The 22,037-nt window shown below is 58.4% G+C and overlaps 3 protein-coding genes across 9 annotated transcripts in view; 1 reads left to right on the forward strand and 2 right to left on the reverse strand.

Annotated features, from left to right (window-relative positions):
* Window positions 1-165: 165 nt before the first annotated feature.
* EXD3 (exonuclease 3'-5' domain containing 3) overlaps window positions 166-22,037 on the reverse strand; it is a 52,394-nt gene continuing 30,522 nt past the window's right edge. Inside the window, exons 19-23 of one of the 7 annotated variants that reach the window (XM_083375266.1) lie at window positions 17,989-18,088; window positions 6,419-6,558; window positions 1,355-1,480; window positions 931-1,027; window positions 166-496 (exon numbers count right to left, since the gene is read on the reverse strand). In XM_083375266.1, coding sequence (XP_083231392.1) covers window positions 366-496; window positions 931-1,027; window positions 1,355-1,480; window positions 6,419-6,558; window positions 17,989-18,088 — 594 coding nt within the window. In that variant the 3' untranslated portion in view covers window positions 166-365. Of the gene's footprint in view, window positions 497-930; window positions 1,028-1,354; window positions 1,481-4,043; window positions 4,106-4,268; window positions 4,391-4,585; window positions 4,798-5,858; window positions 6,134-6,294; window positions 6,559-17,988; window positions 18,089-20,539; window positions 21,688-22,037 lie in introns of those variants that run through there. The other 6 variants (XR_014493939.1, XM_083375269.1, XM_083375270.1 and 3 more) reach the window with 6 other exon arrangements.
* AMBP (alpha-1-microglobulin/bikunin precursor) lies at window positions 5,914-9,175 on the forward strand (the record flags this gene model as incomplete). Its single annotated transcript, XM_083375282.1, has 10 exons — window positions 5,914-6,030; window positions 6,521-6,663; window positions 6,754-6,830; window positions 7,019-7,132; window positions 7,784-7,885; window positions 8,074-8,111; window positions 8,194-8,272; window positions 8,454-8,621; window positions 8,722-8,886; window positions 9,141-9,175. 10 exons carry the CDS (start codon window positions 5,914-5,916, stop codon window positions 9,173-9,175), a joined length of 1,038 nt encoding a protein of 345 aa, XP_083231408.1.
* Window positions 15,393-17,487, reverse strand: NRARP (NOTCH regulated ankyrin repeat protein). Its single transcript, XM_083374950.1, has one exon. It carries the CDS (start codon window positions 16,747-16,749, stop codon window positions 16,375-16,377), a length of 375 nt encoding a protein of 124 aa, XP_083231076.1. The 5' UTR covers window positions 16,750-17,487; the 3' UTR covers window positions 15,393-16,374.

Here is a 22,037-nt window from a genome sequence, read left to right on the forward strand (position 1 = left end):
CAGCAGCTCCTCGAAAGGCGAACTCCGCTCTTCGCTGGAGGCTGAACCGGGAGCCGTCGGTAGGCGGCCTCTGGGTCTGCTTGCGCCCCCAAGCGGCCGCCTGTGTCTCTGCAGGCGAAATGCAGCCGCCCCAGGAAAGAATTCTGCACCCGGGAAGATCTGATTCAGAGCAAGACAGCATCGACCTCTTTTTGTCTTTATTCTCAATTTGTGGAAACATGAGAAGACTTCTTTTTTGCACATTCCATAGCAGGTGTATTTAAAGCACATTCAATATCATTTTGAATAAATACAGATTAAAAAAATAGAGGATAGAGTCAAATCTCCATCTCTGAGAAATAGGGGCAGCCAAGTTCTTGGAAGTCTCATTTCTTGGCCCCTCTCTGCTTTTTCTTAGTCACCTTGGTCTTCTCCTCAATCAGCTTCTGGCCCTCCTTCTTGATCTCCTCCCGATTGGGCACGTAGCTGTGATCGATGTCCGCAAAGTGAAAGGCTTCTGTGGTGGAGGGTTAGAGAGAGAGAAGGGGAGGAGGGAACCCACCAGTTGGCCCACAGGCTGACCCCGTGGCATGGGTCAGGGGAAGAAAGCCTCTGTTTCACCCAGACACGTACACACGGTGGCCACCTGCTGAGCTGGGCTGAGGCTCAGCTGAGGGGAGACCAGCCGCCCCCCCCCCCCTCTGGGGCCAGGGCAACCCCTACTCTGTTGCTCCAGAGTGGATCTAGGACAGTGAACCTTCCCTGAGGAAACACTAAAAGGCTATTTCACAAGAAAGATTAGGAAGAGGCATCTGGTGGGAAACTCCCAACAAGGCATAACTTTCTGATCTGGCAGCAATAGTCCCCCCCCTCCCTCCCCCAGTGAAGCTCTGCCCAGAGCTGCATGAATGCCAACTGGGAGCTGCTGGGAGCCCACAAGACAGGACAGACCTCGGACATCCTCTTCGTCCTCATTGAAAGCGATTCTCAGGTTCTGCTCTTCATCCCCAGTGCTCTCCTCAAGGAAATTCCGGAGCTGGACAAAGGTCTGCCCAAATTACATATTAGAATTAGAAGGTGGCAGGCAAGACATTGAAGTGGGGAGGGAGGGGCGGAGAGAGCGTGATGCCCACCAAGACGCCCATGGCCGCTTCAGCCCAGAACTTCCCTCCCTTGTCAGGCTTGGGGTGACTGCCTGGCACGCAAGCAGGGATGGGCTGAGCTTGGCAATATCACAGAAGGCGAAATCAGGATCCTGTTAGTCCCTGGATCACATTTCTGGGGCACATTTCCGCCACCTTGCAGGGAAACCCTCTGGCTCCTGGCCCAGCATAAAGGAAGTGACTGCAGCCTGCAGCCAGAGGAGAAGACTCACCTCATTGCTCTCGTCTGGGCTGAATCTGTCAGAGGGCAAATCGAGCATCATTCGGCTCAAATGCAGAAGTTTTGTTTCACAAAACTGCAGCTTCTCGAAGACATCCTCCATCTTGGGGAAGCCCTCCTGTAAAGCAGGGGATAAAGGTCCAGGCCAGAGCCGCTGCTCCTGGGCTCGCCATCCAGCGCCCCACCATTTCCTCTGCAGGAGGGGTCTCCCCATTGGCTCTCCCACTGCATAAGGGGCAGGGAAGAAGAGAGGGAGGGGACGGGCAGGGGGCTTCTGGGGGACCTGCTCTGGATCAGGGCCGGCTGAGGGGCTGCTGGCTAGAAAAACCCTCTGAGGGAGGGACAGACCTGGCCAGGCACACGGATGTCACACAGCCTGAGGATCAGGTTGTCGACCCCATTCTCAAAATGGAGGAGGAGCTCCTGGTTTTTGGAGGCCTGGCCACGGAGCCGCGAAAGCCGTTCCTCCTCCTCCTCCAGGTTCTTCTGCAGATTCTCTTCTAGCGTCTTTGAGCTGGGAGGAGAACCACTTTACTTCGGGTCTGTTGGTGCTGAGGCGTTCTCAATCCTGGTGCCTCTGCTGATGAAAAGGTGGCAGGTACCTGAGGAAGCCCAGGGACTGGTGGAATGTCAGCTCGGCTCGCTGCAGCTCCAGAGCCTTCAGCTGGGACTTGAGGCCTCGCCGCTTCTTCTCTGATTCGGCGATCTGCTGCTGAAGGTTCTCCTCACACTTCTTCTGGGCCATGAAGCGCCCAGCGATATCCTGGCAGGAAAGGAGGGGCCATCGTTGGAACTTGCTTCCCCTCCCCAACCTGCTCCTCTCCCCTGCATCAAGCACCCTTCCCGAAAACATGGGGGGCGGGGGGGGGGGCTTCCGCTGGTGTCAGGGGCTTAAGGAGAGAAGCCAAGCCGGAGACTGGGGAGCTGGAGAGCTTCTGCCTGCAAGTGAGAGGACTCCACCAGGTGGCAAAGCGGGTCATTTTGACCCCTCCGAAAGAATTCCTAAAACGCAGCTCCCGAGGGAGGAAAAGTCAGATGTGGGGCTGCTGAAGCTCCCCTTGCCCTGCTCAGGGCTGAGCTTTGGAGAAATCGCATCAGAGCAAGGAAAAGAAACGGGCTGGGCTGGGCTCCTGGACATACCCAGAGATGCGAGCACCGCACGGCACTTTTGATCTTCTCCACCTCGCTGGTCACTAGACTCTGGTACTCAATCTGGGCCTTGGAAGCCTCCAGCTTTGCCCCTGGAAGAGCAGGAGACCTGCAAGGGGGTTCGACCCCAACGCTCACCGTCCCCAGGCTCTGCCCTCTCAGAGGAACCTTCAACGTCTGATGGAGGTGACCACCGGCATGCTTACCCCTTGTTCCTTCACGGATCATCAGGGCAGGGAAGTCCATGTCTCGCCGGGCTTGCTGGTAACAGAAGCCAAGCCACGAATTAGAGGAAGGTACTCTTGCAGAAGGCAGAGGAGTCCCAGAAGCCCCCAGGGGACTCAAGGACTCGGCCCTGAGCGGTCTCCCCTCAGAGCCAGACCCCACCCTGGCTTGTTGAAGGAGGCCAGCACAGCTCCAGGCGCCTCAGCAGGACTCACCGTCCGACGGTGCCTCTCAGTGGCATCCTTCATGCGCATCCGCTCTATCTGCTTCTTCTGGATGCTGAGTGAGTTCTCCCGGAATTTCTTCTCCGCAATTAATTCATTTTCTGCCTTGGCCATGTCCATCTGCAGCCACAGGGGGAGCGAGGGATGGGTGGAAGTGCCGGGCAGAGGCTGACGAGGCCGAAAGCTGCCCCTGTGGCTCTCACCTTGGCAGCCTCCGTGGCTTCCCGCATATCCGTTGCCATCAGGTCCATCCCCTGCAGCTCCATCTGATAGGTGCCCACCCGGCGCACCAAGGTGTCCAGGACAAAAGGAAGCTGAGAAAGCTCCTGCAGGGAGGAGGAGATTCTGGAAGCAGCAGTGGCGGGAGGCACCCTTGTTCCCGGCACAGCCATCGGGACCGCTGCTGAAGCAGGAGGGAAGATGGCCTTCCCTTCCCTTTCCTCCTGGAACTCTCTTTCCAGTACCAACAGGGGAATTGACAACGAGGTCAGTCCTGCGGAGCGCCAAGGATTAAGACCCCCCCTCCCCCCCTCCCCAAGCATGAGCACAGAGGGACTGCCACAATGTCTATCAGTCCCAACACCCTCTGCAGAGGTTGGCCAGAAGCACCAAACTGGACTCACAGCCCTCAGCACGTCCAGCATCTTCACGTACAGGATGTGGACCTTGTCTGCAGTCACAATGTTCACCTGCATCTTCTCCATGTTATTCTCCAGCTGGCGGATGGTCTGCATGCACAGAAAAGCCAGAGGGAAAGGCGCCCCACCCTCCCTGGGCATTCCAGGGTCCTCCATCCCAGGGCAGGGCAGGGAGCTGGATCTCACTTGGAGCTGGAGCTGGACCTCGGGACTGGCCATCTCCAAGTCAATGAGGTCCTGCAGCGTCAGCTGGAGCTCCTCCAGGCGTTTCCCCCGGCGTTTGACTTCGTACAAGAGGACGTTGTGGGTGTTCATCCGGTCGAAGACCCGTTTGCTCAGGGACTCTCGAGCTTGCTAGGAAGGGGTGGAAGGGCCTGTTGAGCAGACCTGGAGGGAAGGTATTGGGGGAAGGACGTGGCCACCAGTTACCTCCACGGTATATTCTGCCAAAGCGATTTTCAGCCGCTTCCTGTCCAGACAGGCCCTGCTTATCGTGACGTGGTCATACTACGAGGAGCAGAGAAAGAGGGGCGACAGTTGCAGACCACTCACCCAGCGGGACGGCTGAGAGAGCTGGGAACAAAGCAGGCGCCACCTGCCTCCCTTCCTCTCTGTTGTGCAGAGCTAATCTGGGCCAGGGAGGCGTGTGGGGCAGACCCAGAGCGCTCACCTTCAGCCCCAGATTCAGCTCATGCATCTCTCCCTGCAGGGTGGTGCGCAGAAAGCCGATCAGGTCCCTGTTCTTGCGCACGGCCTCCTCGCTCTCTTGGGTGCGGAGCTTCCTCCCTTGTTCTGGAAGGAAACGCGGGTGGAGGGGGCTCACAGGGGCCCCCGAGGGAAGCCGAAGCCAGCCAGGCCCTTCTCGGGGATCCTCCCATAAACAGCAGCCCAGCAAGACCCACTTGCAAAAGGCCAGCCAGGAGCATTTCCCCTCCCCAGTGAGGAAGAGGCCAGGATGCAGCCAGGTGGGCGCACTCGGAGGGCTACCTTGGATGTGGATGAGGGACTGCAGCTCACGGATTTGCTCCTTCAGATCTTTTTTCCTCTTGAACCTCATCCTGAGTCCTTTGGATCGCGCCTCCCTGAGCTCCGGAAAAACCTCTTCTGCGCTTCAAGGGAGACAGGCAGCAAGTGCCAGCCAAGGTCACCCTCTCATTCCAGCCTGGGTTTGTGCAGCCTCTGCTGGGGCTCTGTGACATCTGAAGGGAAATTGCGGTGCCTTTATGTGTCACACGAAGGCATCACAATCTGAAGATTCCCCTTGGAACCCGTCGGGACGCTCTCAGCTGGAATTCTGCCTTGAAGAGCCAGCCAATTTTTCTGCAGGGGCCGGTCCAGGGGTCCCGCACACTTTGCCCCAGAACGGGTCACGCCCAGCTAGCCAGGGGGATGGCCAGCCTAATGTGTGACCGAGGGGGCCACCTGATCCCTTCCATCTGGGCCTCACTTAGCCAAGGCTTCTGGAGCTCTGCCAGCCCCTGGTTCGAGCTGGCTTTCCCCAGAGCGCCTGAGGCTGACTTGAACGGCTGCTTAAGCCCCTTGGTCCGGAAAGTGTCCCTCCTGGCCCTGCCTGAATCCCATCTGGGCTGACCAGCCTGTTTCCTGTGTGGCTGGCTGAGCTGCCAATCTTTTCAGCCGGCAGGCAGCGATGCTGGAGAACTGTTCACAGCAAAATCAGAGGAAAATAGCCCATTTCAGATTTCGGCCACTTCTGATGAATCCTGGCTGCTGGCCTGCAATAACATTGTCTGTTTAGAATCCAATGTCCAAACTGAAAACCTTGGAGGGTTGTTGTCTCCCACTGTTTGCTTTGGTTAATTATTCTTGGGACAAGGAGCACAGGCAGTGAGCAAGGGCTCGAGGCCCAGCAGGCTGACAGAAAGACCCCACGGTGTCAGGATGCCTTTGGTCAATCCAAACCGAAGCAAGAGGCTCCAGGAGGGGCCTCCTGCAAAGGACCAGGACAGAAAGCTGCCCACCAGGACCCACTGCTAAGAGGTTACCGTCCTGCAGTCCGGCCAGGGCTTAGCGAGACCCCCCTTGCCTCAGCTGAATGGACTAGGAACAGTGCGAGGGAAGCCCCCTTCCCTTATCCAAATACATTTCTCTGCCCCCCCCCCTCAAATTCAACTGGGAGGTGCAGGTAAACCCACCTCCAGGCTCTTGGGCCGCCGCATCCATCACAAGGCCGTTCACCTTTGGTGCAGCCCGCAGGCCAAAGTTCGAATTTCCTCATGCTAGAAAAACAAAGCCACCCCGTTGCAGCCCCAGAGCTGCCCGCAGAAGCTGAGCAGAGCAGAAGAGCAGCCGCAGCCATGAAGCCCCTGGTGCTTCTTCTCGTCTGCACCACCGTCCTCCTCTCGACCAGCAGCGGCAGTCCAGTCGCTCCAGCTGACCCCATCCAAATCCAGGAGGATTTCGATGAAGCGAGAGTAAGACCCCTTTGTGTTGACATGGTAAAATGAGGAATGGGCTTCAGGTGGCCTTTGAAAGCTCAGTCTTCAATCTCTTCAGCCATTTCTGTGATTGTTATGGATCTTTTTAATTTATTTTTAATTTTTAATTTTAATTTATTGCACAGATGACTTTAATTTTAATTTTATCTTAATTTCTGTTATATGTTATTGTTGTTAGCCGCCCTGAGTCCTTCAGGAGATAGGGCGGGATATAAGTCCCATTAATAAATAAATAAATAAATCTGGCGTAAGCCCCCTTCTGTTTGCAATTAGTCCAAACAGAATAGCAAGGGCTGGAGGACCCCCAACTCCAACAGAGGACTGGCACAAAAATATGGTTGCCAAGAGTCATAGAAGCACCAACCTGTAAAAGTGGAGGAAAACGTTGGTGAAGAAGCCTGCTTTCTGCCGCAAGGCCTGCACTGGACGTGGTTTGAGCATAACCCCTCTTGGTTGTCCTCACCAGGTCTACGGGAAGTGGTACGCCATCGCGCTCGGCACAACCTGCAAGTGGTTGAAGAAATATAAGGAGCGCTACCTGATGGGGACGCTGGTGGTGGCTCCAGGGGACACCAGCAATGAGCTCTCGGTCACCTCCACGAGGCTCCGGTAGGTTCAGCCATCAGGGCTGCAAGACCTGCCAGTGAATGACGCCACCTAACCAGTTCTCAGCCACTCTCTTCCCCCCCTCCCCTGCAGGCAAGGCACGTGCAGCCAAGCGGTTGGAGTTTACCAGAAGAGCAGCACCCCTGGGAAATACCATTACTACAATTCTAGTACGTCGGGAGACTTTGGTGCTCAGTGGTCTCGCGGGCGGGGTAGAGGGGCTGCCCAGCGTTTGTAGCCCAGCTTCTTGGGCCATAGGAAGGTTCAGGAGTGGGGTTCAGGAGTGGGGTTCAGGTGAAGGAAATGAGGGGGCTGCTGGGGCATCAGAGGGGGGGAATCATTCTGCCTTCCCCCCCAGGATGGGAAACCCACATTGAGGGCTACGTGGCTCGCACCAACTACGATGAGTATGCCTTCCTTGCCTGGAAGAAGAACAGCAGTTACGGCTACACCGTCACCACCCAGCTTTATGGTAGGTGGCTGATACAGGGATGGAAGCCAGCCCAGAGCCCTGGGTGCAAAACTGAACATGGGTGGGGGGTTCCTGGGACAGACGGCTTGGCTCTCCACTTTTGTGGCCAGAGAGGGGTTGCCGAGGGCTGCAGACAGCCCCGTGCAGCACCAGCCCTCCGGATCCAACTGGCGTCCTGCCTGCCTCCAGAAAGACCCGCCTCTGTGGCCCCCAGCTGGAGACACGCGGCATCCCCCTGGTCCCCCCCACAGGACCCCACATGGGAGTGGCAAGCTGGGGGGGGGGTCCAAGGTGGGTTGGGCTAAAGGGCAAAGGAAGGCTAAGCCCACAGTCTTCCTGTTTACTCTGATTTTCAACAGGCGGGGTGGGGGGCCAGAGCCAGGGAGGGAGAGGCCACCCTAAGCTGAGGGACACGATTCCAGGCCTCTCGGCCAGCGGCTGGGTCAGCCTCCTCAAGCGGCTGGGCGGCCCCTGGCTGCTTTGGGGGAGGAGAAGGAGGCTGCCTCCCAGAGGCCCAAAATGCCAGCCGCCGGCCCTGCCCATCGCATGTATGAAGAGATAGCCTGCTATTGAAGATGGAGGGTCCGTTCAGCATTGGCGGGATTCCATATGGTGGGAATACCAACGTCGTGCCCCTCTTGTCCGTTCCAGGGAGGACCCCCCATCTGCCCCAGGAGCTGATAGAGGCGTTCAGAGAGTTCTCCGTGACCCTGGGCATTCCCCAGGACTCCTTCTTCACACTGACGGAAACAGGCAAACCAGAAGCTAGAGGGGAGGAGGGGAAGGTGGGGGAATGGGGGAGTGGAGAAAGAGAGCGAGGGAGCGAGGGAGGGAGGGAGCCCCCCCCACTCATGCCACACTCTTTGAGGCTGTCTGGCTCGCCTGCCCCTCCTTCCCTCTAAGGGCCACCGGCCCTCTCTGACTGGTGTCTCTTTCCTCAGGGGAGTGTGTCCCCCCCCAGCCAGAACTCAACCTGCAGGTACACAATTTCCTCGAGGGGCCTTCCTGGGCTCAGCCCTTAATCCCCCCCCAACTCAGGACTGGCCCATTTTCTCCCCCAGAGAGACCGGAGGAGCACCTGGGATGAGGAAGCAGGCTCTGCCAATGGCTCCCCATCATTTGGTGGGGGCAACAGGGAAGGTGAGCTTCCCAAGGACCCCAGGAGGCCTCAATCCCCTTTCCCGCAGCTGCCCTGGGCAGTCAGTGGCTGGGGGGGGGGACCGGCAGTGCGGGCATGACTCCAATCATGCCCGCTGGAAGTTCTGCTCCTTTGCCTGAAACGGCTCTCCTGGATGCAACTGGGCTGGCTCTCTCCCCACAGATTTCTGCCTGCAGCCCAGGGACGCCGGCCCCTGCCTGGGAATGGAGCTGCGCTACTTCTACAACACCACATCCCAGAACTGCGAGAGATTCTTCTACGGCGGCTGCCGGGGAAACCAAAACAACTTTCCCTCGGAGCGCGGCTGCCTGCAGACCTGCCGGACAGAGGGTGAATGCAGCGAGGCCAGCGGGGTGGGGGGGGTTCGTGTGGCCTCCCAAGTCCTGCATTGACCCTCAGCAGCAACCTCTCCCTCCCTCTCTGCCTGCAGCTGCCTGCCGGCTGCCCATCGTCCCAGGAGAGCCTTGCAAAGACACGTTTTGGGCCTTCGATGCCAAGCAGGGCAAGTGCCTGACCTTCCGGGGCTGCGGAGGCAACGCCAACAAGTTCTACCTGGAGAAGGAGTGCCAGGAGTACTGCGGCCTCCTCCCCAGCGGTAGGTGGGGGAAGAAGCCTCTGGCGGCAGTCTTCCAGTCTTCCATGGGGGGGGTGCGTGATGGGGAGGGAAAGCGAGCGAGGGGATGCGTCTGCTGCCAGGCTCACCCCGAGGGAGGGGCCTTTTCCCTCCAGATCCCTGATCCAGGCTGGGTCCTGCCAAGCCACCTGGCCTCCTGGTTCTCCTGAGCTTACAGGGGGCAGTCTGGGGTCTCCCCCTTGTCCCAGGGACCAACCGCCCGTCTCCCCCTGCAGACGGAGAGGAGTTCTTGCGCCCGTCCGCCCTGTGAGAGGCCAGCGAGCGAGAGGGGGAAGCAAGAGGACCAGCCCCATTTTCAAAGCCGGCTTCCTACTGGCATCAATAAACGCAGCAGCTGCTGGACCAAAACGAGCCTGGGACCCTCCCTCTCCCTGGCAGGTTGCTTTCCTCTGTCCTTCCACAATCTTCTCTGCCACTCTGTTTGCCCCTTCGTCCCCCCTCCACTGCCCCAAGGGCAGGCTCAGGCCAAGGACTTTGCTGGCTCCTCCCATCTCAAGCCCTGGGCCGGGAGGGGAGAAGAGGGGGGGGGCTTCTGCCCTCCTCTCCCTGCTGGCTGTTTCCCCTTGGAACCAGCAGGGGGCGCCAGGGGGGCAGCACTCTTTCCCAGAGTTTTCTCAGGCCTTTGGGAAGGCAGCAGCTGCCCTGGGCATCCACTGGCATGGAGCGCCCCTGCCAGTCAGCCAGGAGCCAAATCCTACAAGGGGCTCGAAGGTGGGGGGGTTCGCCCCTCCCCATCAACTGTCGCTTTTTTCAGTATGTCTTCGCTCCAGTCCTGTCCCGGGTCAGGTCTCGGGGGGGGGCAACTCTTCATGGCACCCCAGCCGCCATCTCAGCTGGGCACTGAGGCTTTGGCCTGTCCAGCTGCTGCTCCAGCAACATCCCTGGCAGGCTGGGAGGGGGACACATGCACACACACTCCCCCTTACAAGCAGCCAGGGCTATTTGGTCTCCTGTGTGGGGCAAGAATAGCACTAGCGCTCCCCAATGTGCTCTTGGGGAAAGGGATGGGGGGGACATTCCTGCAATGGCCTGTGCTGAGCTTGCAGGAGACACATACACACCCTGCTCAGAGGGGCTTGCAAGGGAGAGGTGTTCACAGACAGCAGGCGGGGCCCTGGGCTCCCCACCACACCAGCCTGACTCAGCCCTTTCCCACCAAGCTGCCGCTGTTTCTCAGCCCCCTCCCCAAAAGGGACAGCTCTGCGGCTTGCAGCCTTTAAAAGGATGAAAGCCAGAGTTGTCTCCAGGCAGGGCAAGGATCTGATGACCCAGATTTTCTGTGCGGCTGAGCAGAGTGAATGGTGCATTGAGAGCAGAGACCCAGGGCTGGAGCTTCCACCAGGGAGGGACCCCTCCTCGCCCCTCGCCTTGCTTTCCATTCTGGAAGACGGCAGTAGGAGACCATCCTGCACTCCCATAGGCAGGGAGGGGGGGTCCGAATGGAGAGACCAGGAAGGAAGGACCCCCCAAAAGCAAGCCAGGACCAGAGAGCACACTGACCTGCAAGGAAGAGGGTCTTGGGGGGAGTGAAATTGGCAGCCTCCCCTCCCCACTTGCATTGTCAAGCAGGGCGGGTCTGGGGCAGACTCCCGGGTCCCACTTGAAGGACCCCGACTGGCCCTGGTGCTCTCGGCAAGAAAAAAAGGGTGGCCCCAGAGGGCGCAGGTCCCTGGGGAGGTCAGCCAGAGAGCCATTTAGGCCCTCCCCCACTTTTATAAGGCTGCAAAGTATCTCTGAGTGGATGGGAAGACAGTTGCAGCAAGGCGAGGATGCCCTCCTCAGGGTTGAGGTTGCCCACTGCCCTACTTCTCACAGATGGACGATGGCCCCTCATCTGCTGACCGAGCTCTGAAGTGCCAGCCTGCAAGCCTGGCAAGACAGAAGACTTGGTCTCTTAAAGACTGTGTGGCAAAAGGGAAGGCTGCCCTCCTTCCTTCCCCAACAGACTGATGTCCCAGTTCCCATCCTGGACCACCAATACCTGGGAATGGGCGAGCGAAAAGGGGCCCAGGTAGATCCTTTGCCCAGGCCGTTCTACAGCTCCCTTGTCCCCCCCCCACATAGGAAATCCCCCCCTGCCTAGGCAGAGCAGCCTCCCTCCCTCCCTCCCTGTCTCCTGGATTTAATGCAGGGCTCTGAATGAGGGACTGGAGCTCCCTGTTTAAAGGATTTGAATGTGAAAAGCTGGCCGGCCTGAGCTGGTGGGAGCTTCCTTTGTTCGGCTGCTGCTCCTGGCATGGCTTCTGCAGCCCCCCCCCCCCCGCCCCTTTCTGTGGGGGCCCTCATTAGCATACCAGCTGCTTGAGAGAGGGGAGCAGGAGGACGGCGGAAAGGCTGTCCTGGGAATGAATAGCTGGAAAAAGGCTGAAGGGGAACAGTGGGGGTGTGCGAGGGGGGAGGAGGCGTCAATGCTGCTTTGAAAGGAACCGGAGGGGGCTCCAAGGGGTGCAGGGAACCAGCCCATCTCGGGGAAGAAAAGAGCTGGGCGAGGGAGGAGTGGCTGGCCAGGGGGAGGGGGAGAGGTGACCCAGGAAGAGGCGCTGAACGAGACCCCCTGTCTGCAAACAGAGGCAGGAGGGAGGGGGCTGCCTTCTTCTCGGCAGCCCCACCAAGACGAGGTTGTGGGAAAGGCCCCACGCTCACAAAAGGTTCTGCCACCAAGAAGGTCCACCCTGCACGGGAGCTGGCGGGCTGGCGCTTCGGAAGAGCTGGGAAGGCGGGCCCCTCCGCTCTGGCGGGGGGGGGCAGGATGAGGAGTGGTCTTGGAGGGACTTCTGCTCCTGAGAGATTCTCACCTGAGGGAGGTTGCAGAAGTGGATTTGGGGTGCAAGGGTCAGCTGGACCTTGGAGGGAGCCAAATTCACACCCAATGCAAAGGCCCTGTTGAACAAGGTCCCCGCTAGAGAATCCAGACAGATTTGGGGTGTCCTTCTCCCAATTCAATAAGCCCCCCATCCAAAAACCAGGCTACCCTTTATATAATGTAAAAACAGCCAAGTATTTTTTTCAATTGGGTTCAGCTCAAATTCTTGTTCGTGGTGATGCAGATTCCCAAGAAAGGATCTGAAAAGTACATTGAAATGGGGTCCTCGCAAACTCTGAAGCAACTGGATTCCCCCCACTTCAGATATTAAGGTATTCAAATGTGACACCCCCACCCTTATGGATGACGGATTTTTCTCTCCATGCGTCAATCACAAAGGAAATGAAGCTTTTGCCCCCCCCCAAAACGACTGAGGTGCCCTCGTCCATCTGCTTTGGAGTCAGTCGTGCAAACAAAAAAACTGCAGACAATTGCAGGAAACACTTGAGAAGTTCAAAATTCTTTCACGGGTTTTGGTCTCAGCAACAAGAGCGACTCAGGGACAATGAGATTAGGAAAAATAACATAAAATTAGATTAACAGGGTGGCACAGGCCTAGAGCAGCAAAACAAAACAAAGGAGAAGCAGCCCAAACCGTTTTTAAGAGAAAAACCAAGATGCTGGTGCTCGGGAGTCACCCTTCTGCCTGGGGGAATCTTGAAAGCCAACCGAGCGGGGCCGGATGGGCCCAGGAGCCTCCTTGGCAGCCCCCCCAAGCAGGGCAGGGAAGCGTCACCTTCCCCATGGCATCGTCTCTCTCCTGAGTTCACAGCAACCAGCCTCACTTGGGAAGGCAGAGCTGTAATCCAAAAGGCCAGGAGCCGCTGGACACAGCTGGCACGGCAACCTTCCTCCACACCAGCAAAGCAACCCAGCCAGGGGGCAGCTGTGGGAAGGGGCTCAAGGAGACCCGGGTGCCCTGCTCTAGTTCGCCCAGCCCCTCGGGTGATCTGCTCACCCAGCACAGACTAAAGCCTAAGGATTTAAAGGGGTGGGCTGTTTTAGAGCCGGGTTAAGCTGGGAAGAGAGACCCTTCCCCATTTTTGCCTGCCCTGGTTCTCATGGAGGCAGGCACCCCATCCCCATCTCCAGCCCTGGCCTGCCAGACCGCCCTGGGTGTCAGCATACAGGCATCCACTGCCCAGTAGGACAAGGCATGGGGCCCAGCCAGACCTCCATGGTGGACAGTGGCTCTGCTCCAGCTGCCCCCAAGGGCAGGGCATCTTGAAAGCCCCCGTGTGGGGAGAAGCCTCTGTCTTCAGCCGGGCTCAGGCAGCCAAACTCATTCACCGCCCTGGTTCAGCCTGTGTGAATCCAGCCCAAACAGTTCGGTGGGGATCAGCTTCTTGTGAGAATCCAGCCTGGGCCACTCAGTCCCATAAATCAAAGTGCACCCCGTTGTGTGAAGAGCCGGCTTCGGTCCCTGTAAGGATGCCAGCCTCAAGAGCCCTGCACAACTGGTGCCCGCCCATAGATGCCGGCACAGCCACACCAGCTGGGCGGGGAGTCTGTGGCCCTCCGACTCCTGCTGGGGTGGGGTCCTGGCCCCTCTCCTCCAGGGCCACTGAACACCCAGTGAGGGAGAGAAACAAAAGGGGCTGGTTTCTTCTGTCAAAAGAGGTGAGGAGCTACAGCCCTCATCCTGGCAGCCCAAAACCATACAGATGCTCCCCCTTCCAATCCCCTTCCATCGCTTACACTACTCTGAAGCTGAACTGTTCCTGGCAATGGAGGCTCTCCTTCAGAGTTCCCTTCCATCAGTCCCACGCCTGCTAAAGTTGCTGCAGCCTGATCCCATTCCCCGGCAGCCTTCCAGGGCGTCCAACTCTCCCTTTTGGTGAGGAATGATGGGAGCTGTAGTCCAAGACAACGGCAACACTCTCTCTTTCTCTCTCACACCCTCCCCCTTGTCTGTCTGTCTTGCCCCCTTTGTATCCCGTCCATCTGCAGCTTCCTTGAAATCTCAGCCTCTGGTCAGGAAAAGAAAAACAAGCACACACAAACATAGGAACATTTTTTTATATAAAAAGATCAGTGGAAAAATTACTTATAAATTTCTCACCCTGGGACTACACAATGCTATTATATACTCAGAAACACAGCCCCCCCAATACAGCCTTGCAGTCTCCGTCATCCAGTTAAAAAGTGATCATACAGTCACCCACGTAGAGCTTCAACATAAGCCTAAAATTCTGCACAAATTAATTAACATAATTAAGAAAGTTATTTGCCGTCTAGAAACAGGAGGGGGGAAACGACCATTGTCTAGCAAAAGGCTGCTCACTAAAGTAATCTGGGGTGGGGTCAGCTTCTTCCAATATCTGTTTTTTCACAAGTGTTAATGCATTTTCCCCAAGAAAAATATTTAGACTTGAAGATGGTTCAGCACAAAAATGATGCTTTTCAAACACACACACACACACACCCCACTAAAGAAAGGCAAAGAGACACTTCCCATTTTGGCACAAAGGATCCAGCAGCACAAGTAGCCAAATAACATTATCCCTTTTGCGTCTCAGTGGGGTGCATGTGTGTATGTGTTGGGTAGGACATAACACCTGGCTACATTCAATAACTTTATGGGGTTGCATAGAAAGTATCTTAATTTATTCCCTCCCGTGTCAGCCCAGCAGTGCAAGTCCCACCAAGCTGGGCAGGTCTCACTTTACAGCAAGGATGCTGAGCCATTCCTGTGGGGAACCTGCCCGATGCCAATTCGCTCATTTGCTAACTAAGATAATGAACCCCCTTTTTCTCCCTCAAGGGCAGATATTCCTAACTGAGTTCCCATAGCAGGGAAAAACACCTCTTGGGGGAGGGAGAGTTTCTCCCATTATTCTTTAAAAGGTGAAAAGATGCCAGAAACAGAGCAGAACAAGCCTCGAGGATATTTCATTTCACCCCCCCCCAAAAAAGGTTTCACAGTCTTCAAAAGTACACTTTTCATATATAAAAATATAAATATGTGTTAACATCTTTACATGAGTCTTTTTTAGAAAAACCGGCTTTTAACCAAGATCTTTTCCTAAAACTGAAATCTGATCTTGGATTTCTGAACACAAGCTACTTTTTCTTATTTAATAATTATGCCATAAATGTTATGACATTTTATTGCGGCAAATCTGTTTTAAGACAAAAAGAAATCATGTGCAACTCTAAAACATCCCCCCCACAGTTGAAAAAAGGATCCGGTTCTCCCCCAAGGACCCTCAGGCTGAAGCCACAGTCCGGAGGGGCCCCGCAACCCCTCAGCAGCTCCCAGTGGGGCTGGTGAAGCCCCAACCGCCGTTCCTTTTGCAAGTCGACCAGGAAGAATGTAAGCAGGAGGGGGCTGCAGAAAACAGGCTCCCACTTTGGGGGGGGGCACGGAGGAACTGGAGATAGCAAAATAACTCAGTGCAATGGGGTGAGGGGGAAATTATTGCAGGAATTAGGGAAGAAATATGCGTAATAGCCACCCCTGGGGAAAAAACACAACACCTGCATTTTCTGAACTACCAAAATCAAACAAAACGCCCAAGTCACAAATTATTCACGTTCACACACATCCTTGCACACGTACAAGATAAATACTTAAACGCTCAGCCCAAACACAATGGAAAACTATATTTTAAAAGGTTTAATGGCTATTTGCGGGGTGGGGAGAAGAGGCGCAGGTGAGGCGGCAGCCGAAGGGATCACTCGTCTCCCTCTCGCTCTCTCTAGTGCACACGAAAAGGGGGCCGAAGAGGCGGGTGATTTCCTCCACATTCCCGGGGCTGCCCGGGCGCACCGGGCCGGGCAGGGACTCACGAGCAGCACGGAAGGCACGCGGGCGGGCGCTCAGTTCCGGGCCACGGCGCCCCTCCCCTCCCCGAAGCCGGCCGCGCGTGGCGATCGCCGCCTCCTTCCGAAGGGTCCCGTTTTCAGTAGTTTGCTTTCCCTCCGTCAGCAGCAGGGGGCGCCCTCGATCCTCCGGAGACGCTTCCTAAAGCACCCCGTTCCCAGGGCGAAATTCACCCTTTTTTGCCAAAGAGAAAAAAAAGAAGCTCTCCCGCCCTCGGGGGGAGGGGGGGTTGGATAAGAAGACTGCGAGAAGGGCGAGGGCGAGCGGGGAGACCGAGGCGGCTGCGCCGAGGAGGGGCTATTTCGGTCTGGACACCAGACAAAAGCTACGAGCGCCTTGCTCCGGAGCAAGAGCTGCAGGGCCACCCTCCGCCGCGGAAAAGCCCCCGCCGGGCCGCGGCTCGCCTGGGGGGCGACCGTGGCAGCTGCTGGCGGCGGGGAACCAGGTCCGGGCTGCGACGGGCAGCGGCTGATCGGCCCCGAGGAACACTGTGGAAGAACCGAGGTAGATGAGAGGCAGAAAGGCGGCGGCGGGACGGAGCGCGGCGGCTCTCGAAGGGCGGGCAGGTCCGGGCCAGCGCCCGCGTCTGCTCTGTCCGAGCGGCGGGGCCGGACGGCCGACAGCGCGCATCTCTCCCGGGAATCGGCGCGGGGCTCGGTCCTTCAGGCGGACTCGGGCGACTGAGGCGCCGCCGCGCTCGACAAGCGGCTGGACCGGAGGGGTTTCGAGGCGCCGCCGCGACTGAGTTCCCGGAGCGCGCTCAGCCGCGGCCGCCGCCCCCCGCGCCGCCTCCTCCGCCGGCGGCCGAGTACTTGGCCTTGGTGATCAGGTAGAGGACGATGTCCTGGTGACCCCCGAAGGCGGCGATGTGCAGGGCGCTCCAGCCGTCGCGGTTGGCCAGGCGGATGTCCGCACCGAACTTGACCAGCAGCTTGACCAGCTCCAGATTGCCGTCGATCACCGACTGGTGCAGCGCCGTCTGGCCCTCGGGGCCGAAGGAGTTCACGTTGAACTCGCAGCTGCTCATGTTCTGCAGCAGCGAGTGCAGCTCGGCCGTGTTGCCCTTGCGCACCGCCTCCTGGAAGACGCGCTGGCTGGGCGCCGCGCGGGGGGCCGACAACTCCGCCTGGCTCATGGCTGCGCGCCCGGCTGGCGACGGGGCAGGCGTCGCGCCCGGCCCCGCATGGGCGAGGCGCGCGGGCCCCGGAGAGGCCGCCTGGCCTGCTTCGCACCGCCGGGCTCCTAGGTCCGCACCGCGCCCGGGATCGCCGGCTGGCTGGAGGGATCGCGGGCGGGCGGGCGGGCGGGCGGGCTGCTACGGGCGGCGGGCGCCGCGGGTCGGCCGGGGACTGAGCGAGCTGCCGGCGGGGGCGCTTTTTAGGCGTCCCCGTGATATTTGCATAACAATGGCCGAAGCCCGCCCCGCCCCGCCCCCTCGGGAGCCGATTGGTCGCCGCGTGGCGAAGGAGGGCCGGCAGAGCCCCGCCTTCCCTGCGCACGGCCCGAGGGGGGGGCGGCGGCGGCGGCGGCGGCTTCTCGGGGTCGGGCGAGCGCAGCCCCGGCTTGCATTACAGCAGCCGGGCGATGGGGGCTCGTGAGGCCCGGGCGAGCACGGAGGGATTGCCCTGCCCGTCTTTGCCTGCGACGGCTCCTCTCCCAGCCCGCTGGTTCCAGGCAAGATGGGCCGGATGGAGAGGGAAAGGGGCGGGCGGGTTGCTAGTCCCCACTTGGTCTCCCGAGGGGCAGCTCCGCCTTGGAGCGCCTAGAAGGAATGGGCAGATGCAGCCGAGGGGATCTGCCCCACGGAGGGGAGGGGAGGTGCTGATGGACAGAAACGTAGAGAGCTCCCCAAGCCCAATTTCCTAATTCTTCTTCCTCCTCAGGAAAAGACCCAAGCCCACCCATCAGCCCCAATTCCCGAGTAAGAGAAACCAACAGGTGCTTGCTGACATGACACCACTTTCCCATCCCTTCAAAACGGCTCCTGCACTTTTAAAGCAAGCTTGTGAGGCAGAAATTCGACAGGGGTGGCTACCATCCCTTACTTCCCGCTCAGAAATGCTTGCTTGGCTGGATTTCTGCTGCTTCTGTTAACTTTTAAAAATGCAGAGTCCTGATGTACAGGGGACTAACATTTTGTCCATGGGCTGCAGGATGAAGTTGCTAAGTGGCTGAAGCACCTGTCCCTTTGACCATCTGTAGCTTTCACACCACGCAAGTCTCCCAGATGCCCCTCCTCCCTTGGTCTCTCTGGAGGGCTCCTGGTTGGGCATCCACCCACACAACTACAACAACTACAAGTAAACTACAGCACAATTCCGTAGCTCAGGAAACCAAAAATAAACCAGCTTGTTTGAAAGACCTGGTAACTCACCTGCTTTCTCTGCCCCAAATATGCCACCGACTGACTGTCGCGTCTGCCTCTTTCTCGCATGCAGTTGCTGTCCTCGGGTTCCTGCGGGATCCGGGGCATCCTGGAAGGCCAAGCAGGCACAAGTAAAGTCAAGCGTCCGGCTTAAATTCTAGGGAACAAACTGGGGGGCCTGGGCAGAGGTGGCAGCACAATCTCAGATACCTCCCCGATTCAAACAGCTGCTGGAGATATCAGCAAACCCAATGGAAAGATCTTCAAGAAGGTTCCTCTTCCCCTGCTGTGCCCCCCCCCCCATGCATTACGACTTCCAAAGTAGTTGCTTTATAAGACAAAATGTGGGGTTTGGGTGAACACACTTTTCTTGTGGTTTCCAGGGCAGCTATTGGCAATTTTTGCAGAAATAGTAAGAAAAGGTTTTGTGTGGGCGCAAAAACTTAGGCCCGGGCCTCCTATTGTCCCTCCCCCCATTAAAGCCTTTGAGGGAGGCTGGGGGGGCAGAGATGGGGTGCAGGAGTGCCATTATTTCCAGGCTGTCTGTGGGTCCCTGCCTGCTCCAGAAAAAGTGCTGCCCTAGGGCTGGCTCTCCAAAGGGAGGACTCGGTTTACATGGGGCAGGAGGCGGGGGCCCTTATCAGGAAGCAGAACCATTGAAAGGATGGCTGGGCAAACAAAAGACAGAAGCGGCAGCCAAGCGCACAAAGGAACTGCTGACTCAATCAATTTCAGAGGGAAAAGAGGAAGAAAACTGAAAGTGGAAGGGGGGGGAGGCAGGGGCAACCAGGGCGTGAGAAAAAACCAAGCACTGGCCAGCCAAGGGGAGGGGGGGGGTATTCCCCACCCCAAGGAGCACTTCAAACAAGAGGAAAGAAGTCTGGACACTGGGAGGCATTCCGTACAAGGCCAGGAGTCCTGTGCGGCCTGAAAGTTTGCCCTGCAACTTCACCTCTGCCTCCAAGCAAGAGACACTTTCCTCCCCGAGGCGTGAAGGGCCCCCCTCCCCTGTGTGGTCAAAGAAGCTTTGGGGGTGACTTTCTTGAGCGACTGTTGGCGTTGGGGGGGGGGAGTGCCTGGAGCCAAGTTGTGCTTTGCAGGAAAATAAACCACGAATGGCAAGAGCGCAGGGCCCCCCCCGTCCTAAGCCTCGGGGCAGCAAAGCCCCCCAATAATTCCGGCTTCTCTGCCCCTTAGGCCAGCGTGGAGGGAAAAACCGAGGCGGGCTGATTGGGATCTTGGAATGTGGAAGCCAGCGAGCCCTGCCCAGGCCCGGTGGGAAATTCGGCTCCTGCTTCGCTCTCCGTGTGAGGAAACGCGGCCGAGCCGCCGGCCCTTCTCCTCCGTCGGAGCCGCAGCCTTCCGGGCGCTCCGGGGGGGGGCGAGGGGCGGGCGGGCGACGCGGTCCGAGGCGGGGCGGGGCCTGCCGGCGGGGGCGGGACCAGCGCAGCCTCATTACCGTGAACCCGGGAGCGTGGGAAAGTCTCGCGCCTTTCTTCCCAGCCGCGGGGAGGGCGGGGCCGGAGGGGCGGGGCGGGCGCGCGCACGCGGGTCTCCGGGCAGGGGGAGGGAGGCCGCGGTGCCAGCGCCGGTATCTCTGCCGAGATCTCGGCAAAGAAGCGCACTGCAGCAGCCCCGTGCAGAGCAGGCGGTGGGAAAGGCGGCCCAGCGGCGGACACCGGGGGCTGGCCCGAAGGCAAGCGGTGCCAAGGAAGGGCCACCCCCGGCAGGGACGCTGTTCTCAGGGCCGGGCAAAGGGCACGAGGTGCTCATCGGAAACGCTTCGCAGATGATCAATGCGAGGTTCCTGCCCGTCGGTCTTCCACGTTGCGCCGCTGCCTTTACCATTTCCTCCAAAAGCTACCAGGGCCAGCCGCCCAGCTACCCCCAGGCTTTGAGGCCTCTTTTCCTGCCCAAGGAAAGCCAAACCTCCCAGGGCCATTTTATTACGTGAGGGGACGGAGTGCCTGCACGGACACCTTCACCCTTGTGGAAGAGGAGAGGGACCGTGGCCCCCCTGGGAATCCCGAGCTGCTTTGGGGTGCTGCCCTGGCAGACTGTGCCAAGGGGCCTGGTCGCCTTCCTCCTGGGTGTGTGTGCGTGCCAGTCTCTCTGAAGAGCCAAAGCCCAGAAGGGGTGGCGTCCTCTGAGATCTACCGAGCTTGCCTTGAGATGCTCAGAAACCCTCTTCCTGCCTTGAGGACAGGATGAGGGAGGGAAATGAAACTTCCTTCCAGAATTAGGGAGCTCCAGCATAACCTCCCCACCAGGAGATTGATGGGTCTTTGGGTGGCCTCCGGTCCTTGCAAAGGCCTCTGCCTCCTACAACGGCTGCTGCTTGCAGGGGAGTTGCCTGCTCTTGTGGGTACCTGAGCTCCTTCCCAGCTGCGGTCCGGGAAGGAAAGTCAGCATAAACAGAATATTCAACCATCCATCCTTGACAGAAGTGAAACTTTAAACTTTTGATGCTTTAAATCCCCCCTTCCTAAATGTGGTGCTTGGTGGGCAAAATATGGCTGGGAAGAGTGAATCAGAAAAGCAGGAGTCGGATGACCTCACCTCGTTTAAGTAGCACTGTCCTTTATTGTTCTACGAACTCTGCAGCTGAACGTCTGAATGCATAAAAAAACACTATTTTACTCAAACTGAATGCATAAAAAACACTATTTTACTCAAACAAATTTTCTACCACCCTCAGTAGCATTTACACCCCAGCTCAAAGCATCCTTAGATCTGCTTGCCTAACCTTGTGGACGCCTCTGCCAGGGGCGTCTCATTCTATGAGGAGGGGGCCCAAGCCCTCTGGGGTGGGGGGCAGAGCCAAGGAAAGCCCCAAGGGGAGAGGGCAGGCCGCTGGACTCCAGGCTGGAGGTCCAGGTTTCTCAGAGAGGCCTAAAGGTCTCCCTCCGGGGTCTCTTGGCCGAAACTTGGAGGATACACAGGCAAGCAAAGGAGGGGTAACAGGAAGGGGGGTGGCTGGCTGGCTGGCATCAAGGCAGACATTTCTTGCCTGTGCCTCTTATCTCCAGAGAAACAGCAGGACCTTTTCTGTGTGGGGGAGGGGGAGAGAAAGATGGGCGAAGGCTCTAAGTTGCACTCTGCGGAGGGCTGTGTGTGTGTGGGGGGGGGGGAAATCCCCCAACCTGCAAGAGAACATTTGGTCCGGGGAGTCTGGAGTTCAAATGCAAGGATCCATCTAGCGCTAGAGGCAACAGCCCCTCCCCACAAAACAGTGGTGGTGTGGGTCTGACCCTGTGAGATGGTCAAGCCAAGAGCACCTGAGGAAAGAAGCCAAAAGGGGGGCCCCTGCCAACATGCCCTCCCGCCGTGAGGGAGGCTTTAAGGGGCCCTGGGACCCTCCCCCCTTCCTGCGCAGAGCCCAAGGACAAGCCCCAGCCCCAGTTCAGCTCTCTCCCGGCAGGTCCAACACCTCCCTAAACTGGGAGACCAGGCGGTCCAGCTGGGAGCCCTCCCAGAAGACCTGGCCACACTGGCTGCAGCAGTGGAAGCAGCCCTGCTCTCCCTTGGACAGCACCCCGGGCGGGACGGCCTCGACTCTCGAGCGGATGCCGCTGGGCGGCAGGCTGGGCCCGTCCCCTGGGCCCGCTGCTTCCGGCCCCTGCCAGCTGGGACTGCAGGCAGGCTGATGAAGGGTGAGGCGGCGACTCAGGGGCTCCACGGCGGGGCCAGGATCTCCTGGACAGGCCTCTGCAAAAGAAAGAGCAACTCTTAGCCTTCCCCGCTGGGGGCCACAGGTGGCAGCTGCTGCTTCAGATTCCCGGCATCCTCTGGAGAAGACCCGTTCGCAAGGCCAGAGAGAGGAGCGGTGACTGAAGGCGAGTCCCTGGATCCAGGCGTCCCTGCAGGGTGCAGAGGGAGGGAAGCCCAGGAGGAGACACTGGGCTCCGTGGGCAAAGATCTGTCCCCCCCTTCTCTGGCGCAGTGCAAAACGGGGTGCAGTTTTACTGGAAAGCCCTCCAGAGATTCTGAACCTGCAGCACAAATGGGAAGGTTTCTGCTGATGCCTTTTTATTGTGAAATCAACCGGGTGCAGCGTG

Source organism: Vipera ursinii (assembly GCF_947247035.1).
Source record: "Vipera ursinii genome assembly, chromosome: 16".
NCBI classification, from domain to species: domain Eukaryota; kingdom Metazoa; phylum Chordata; class Lepidosauria; order Squamata; family Viperidae; genus Vipera; species Vipera ursinii.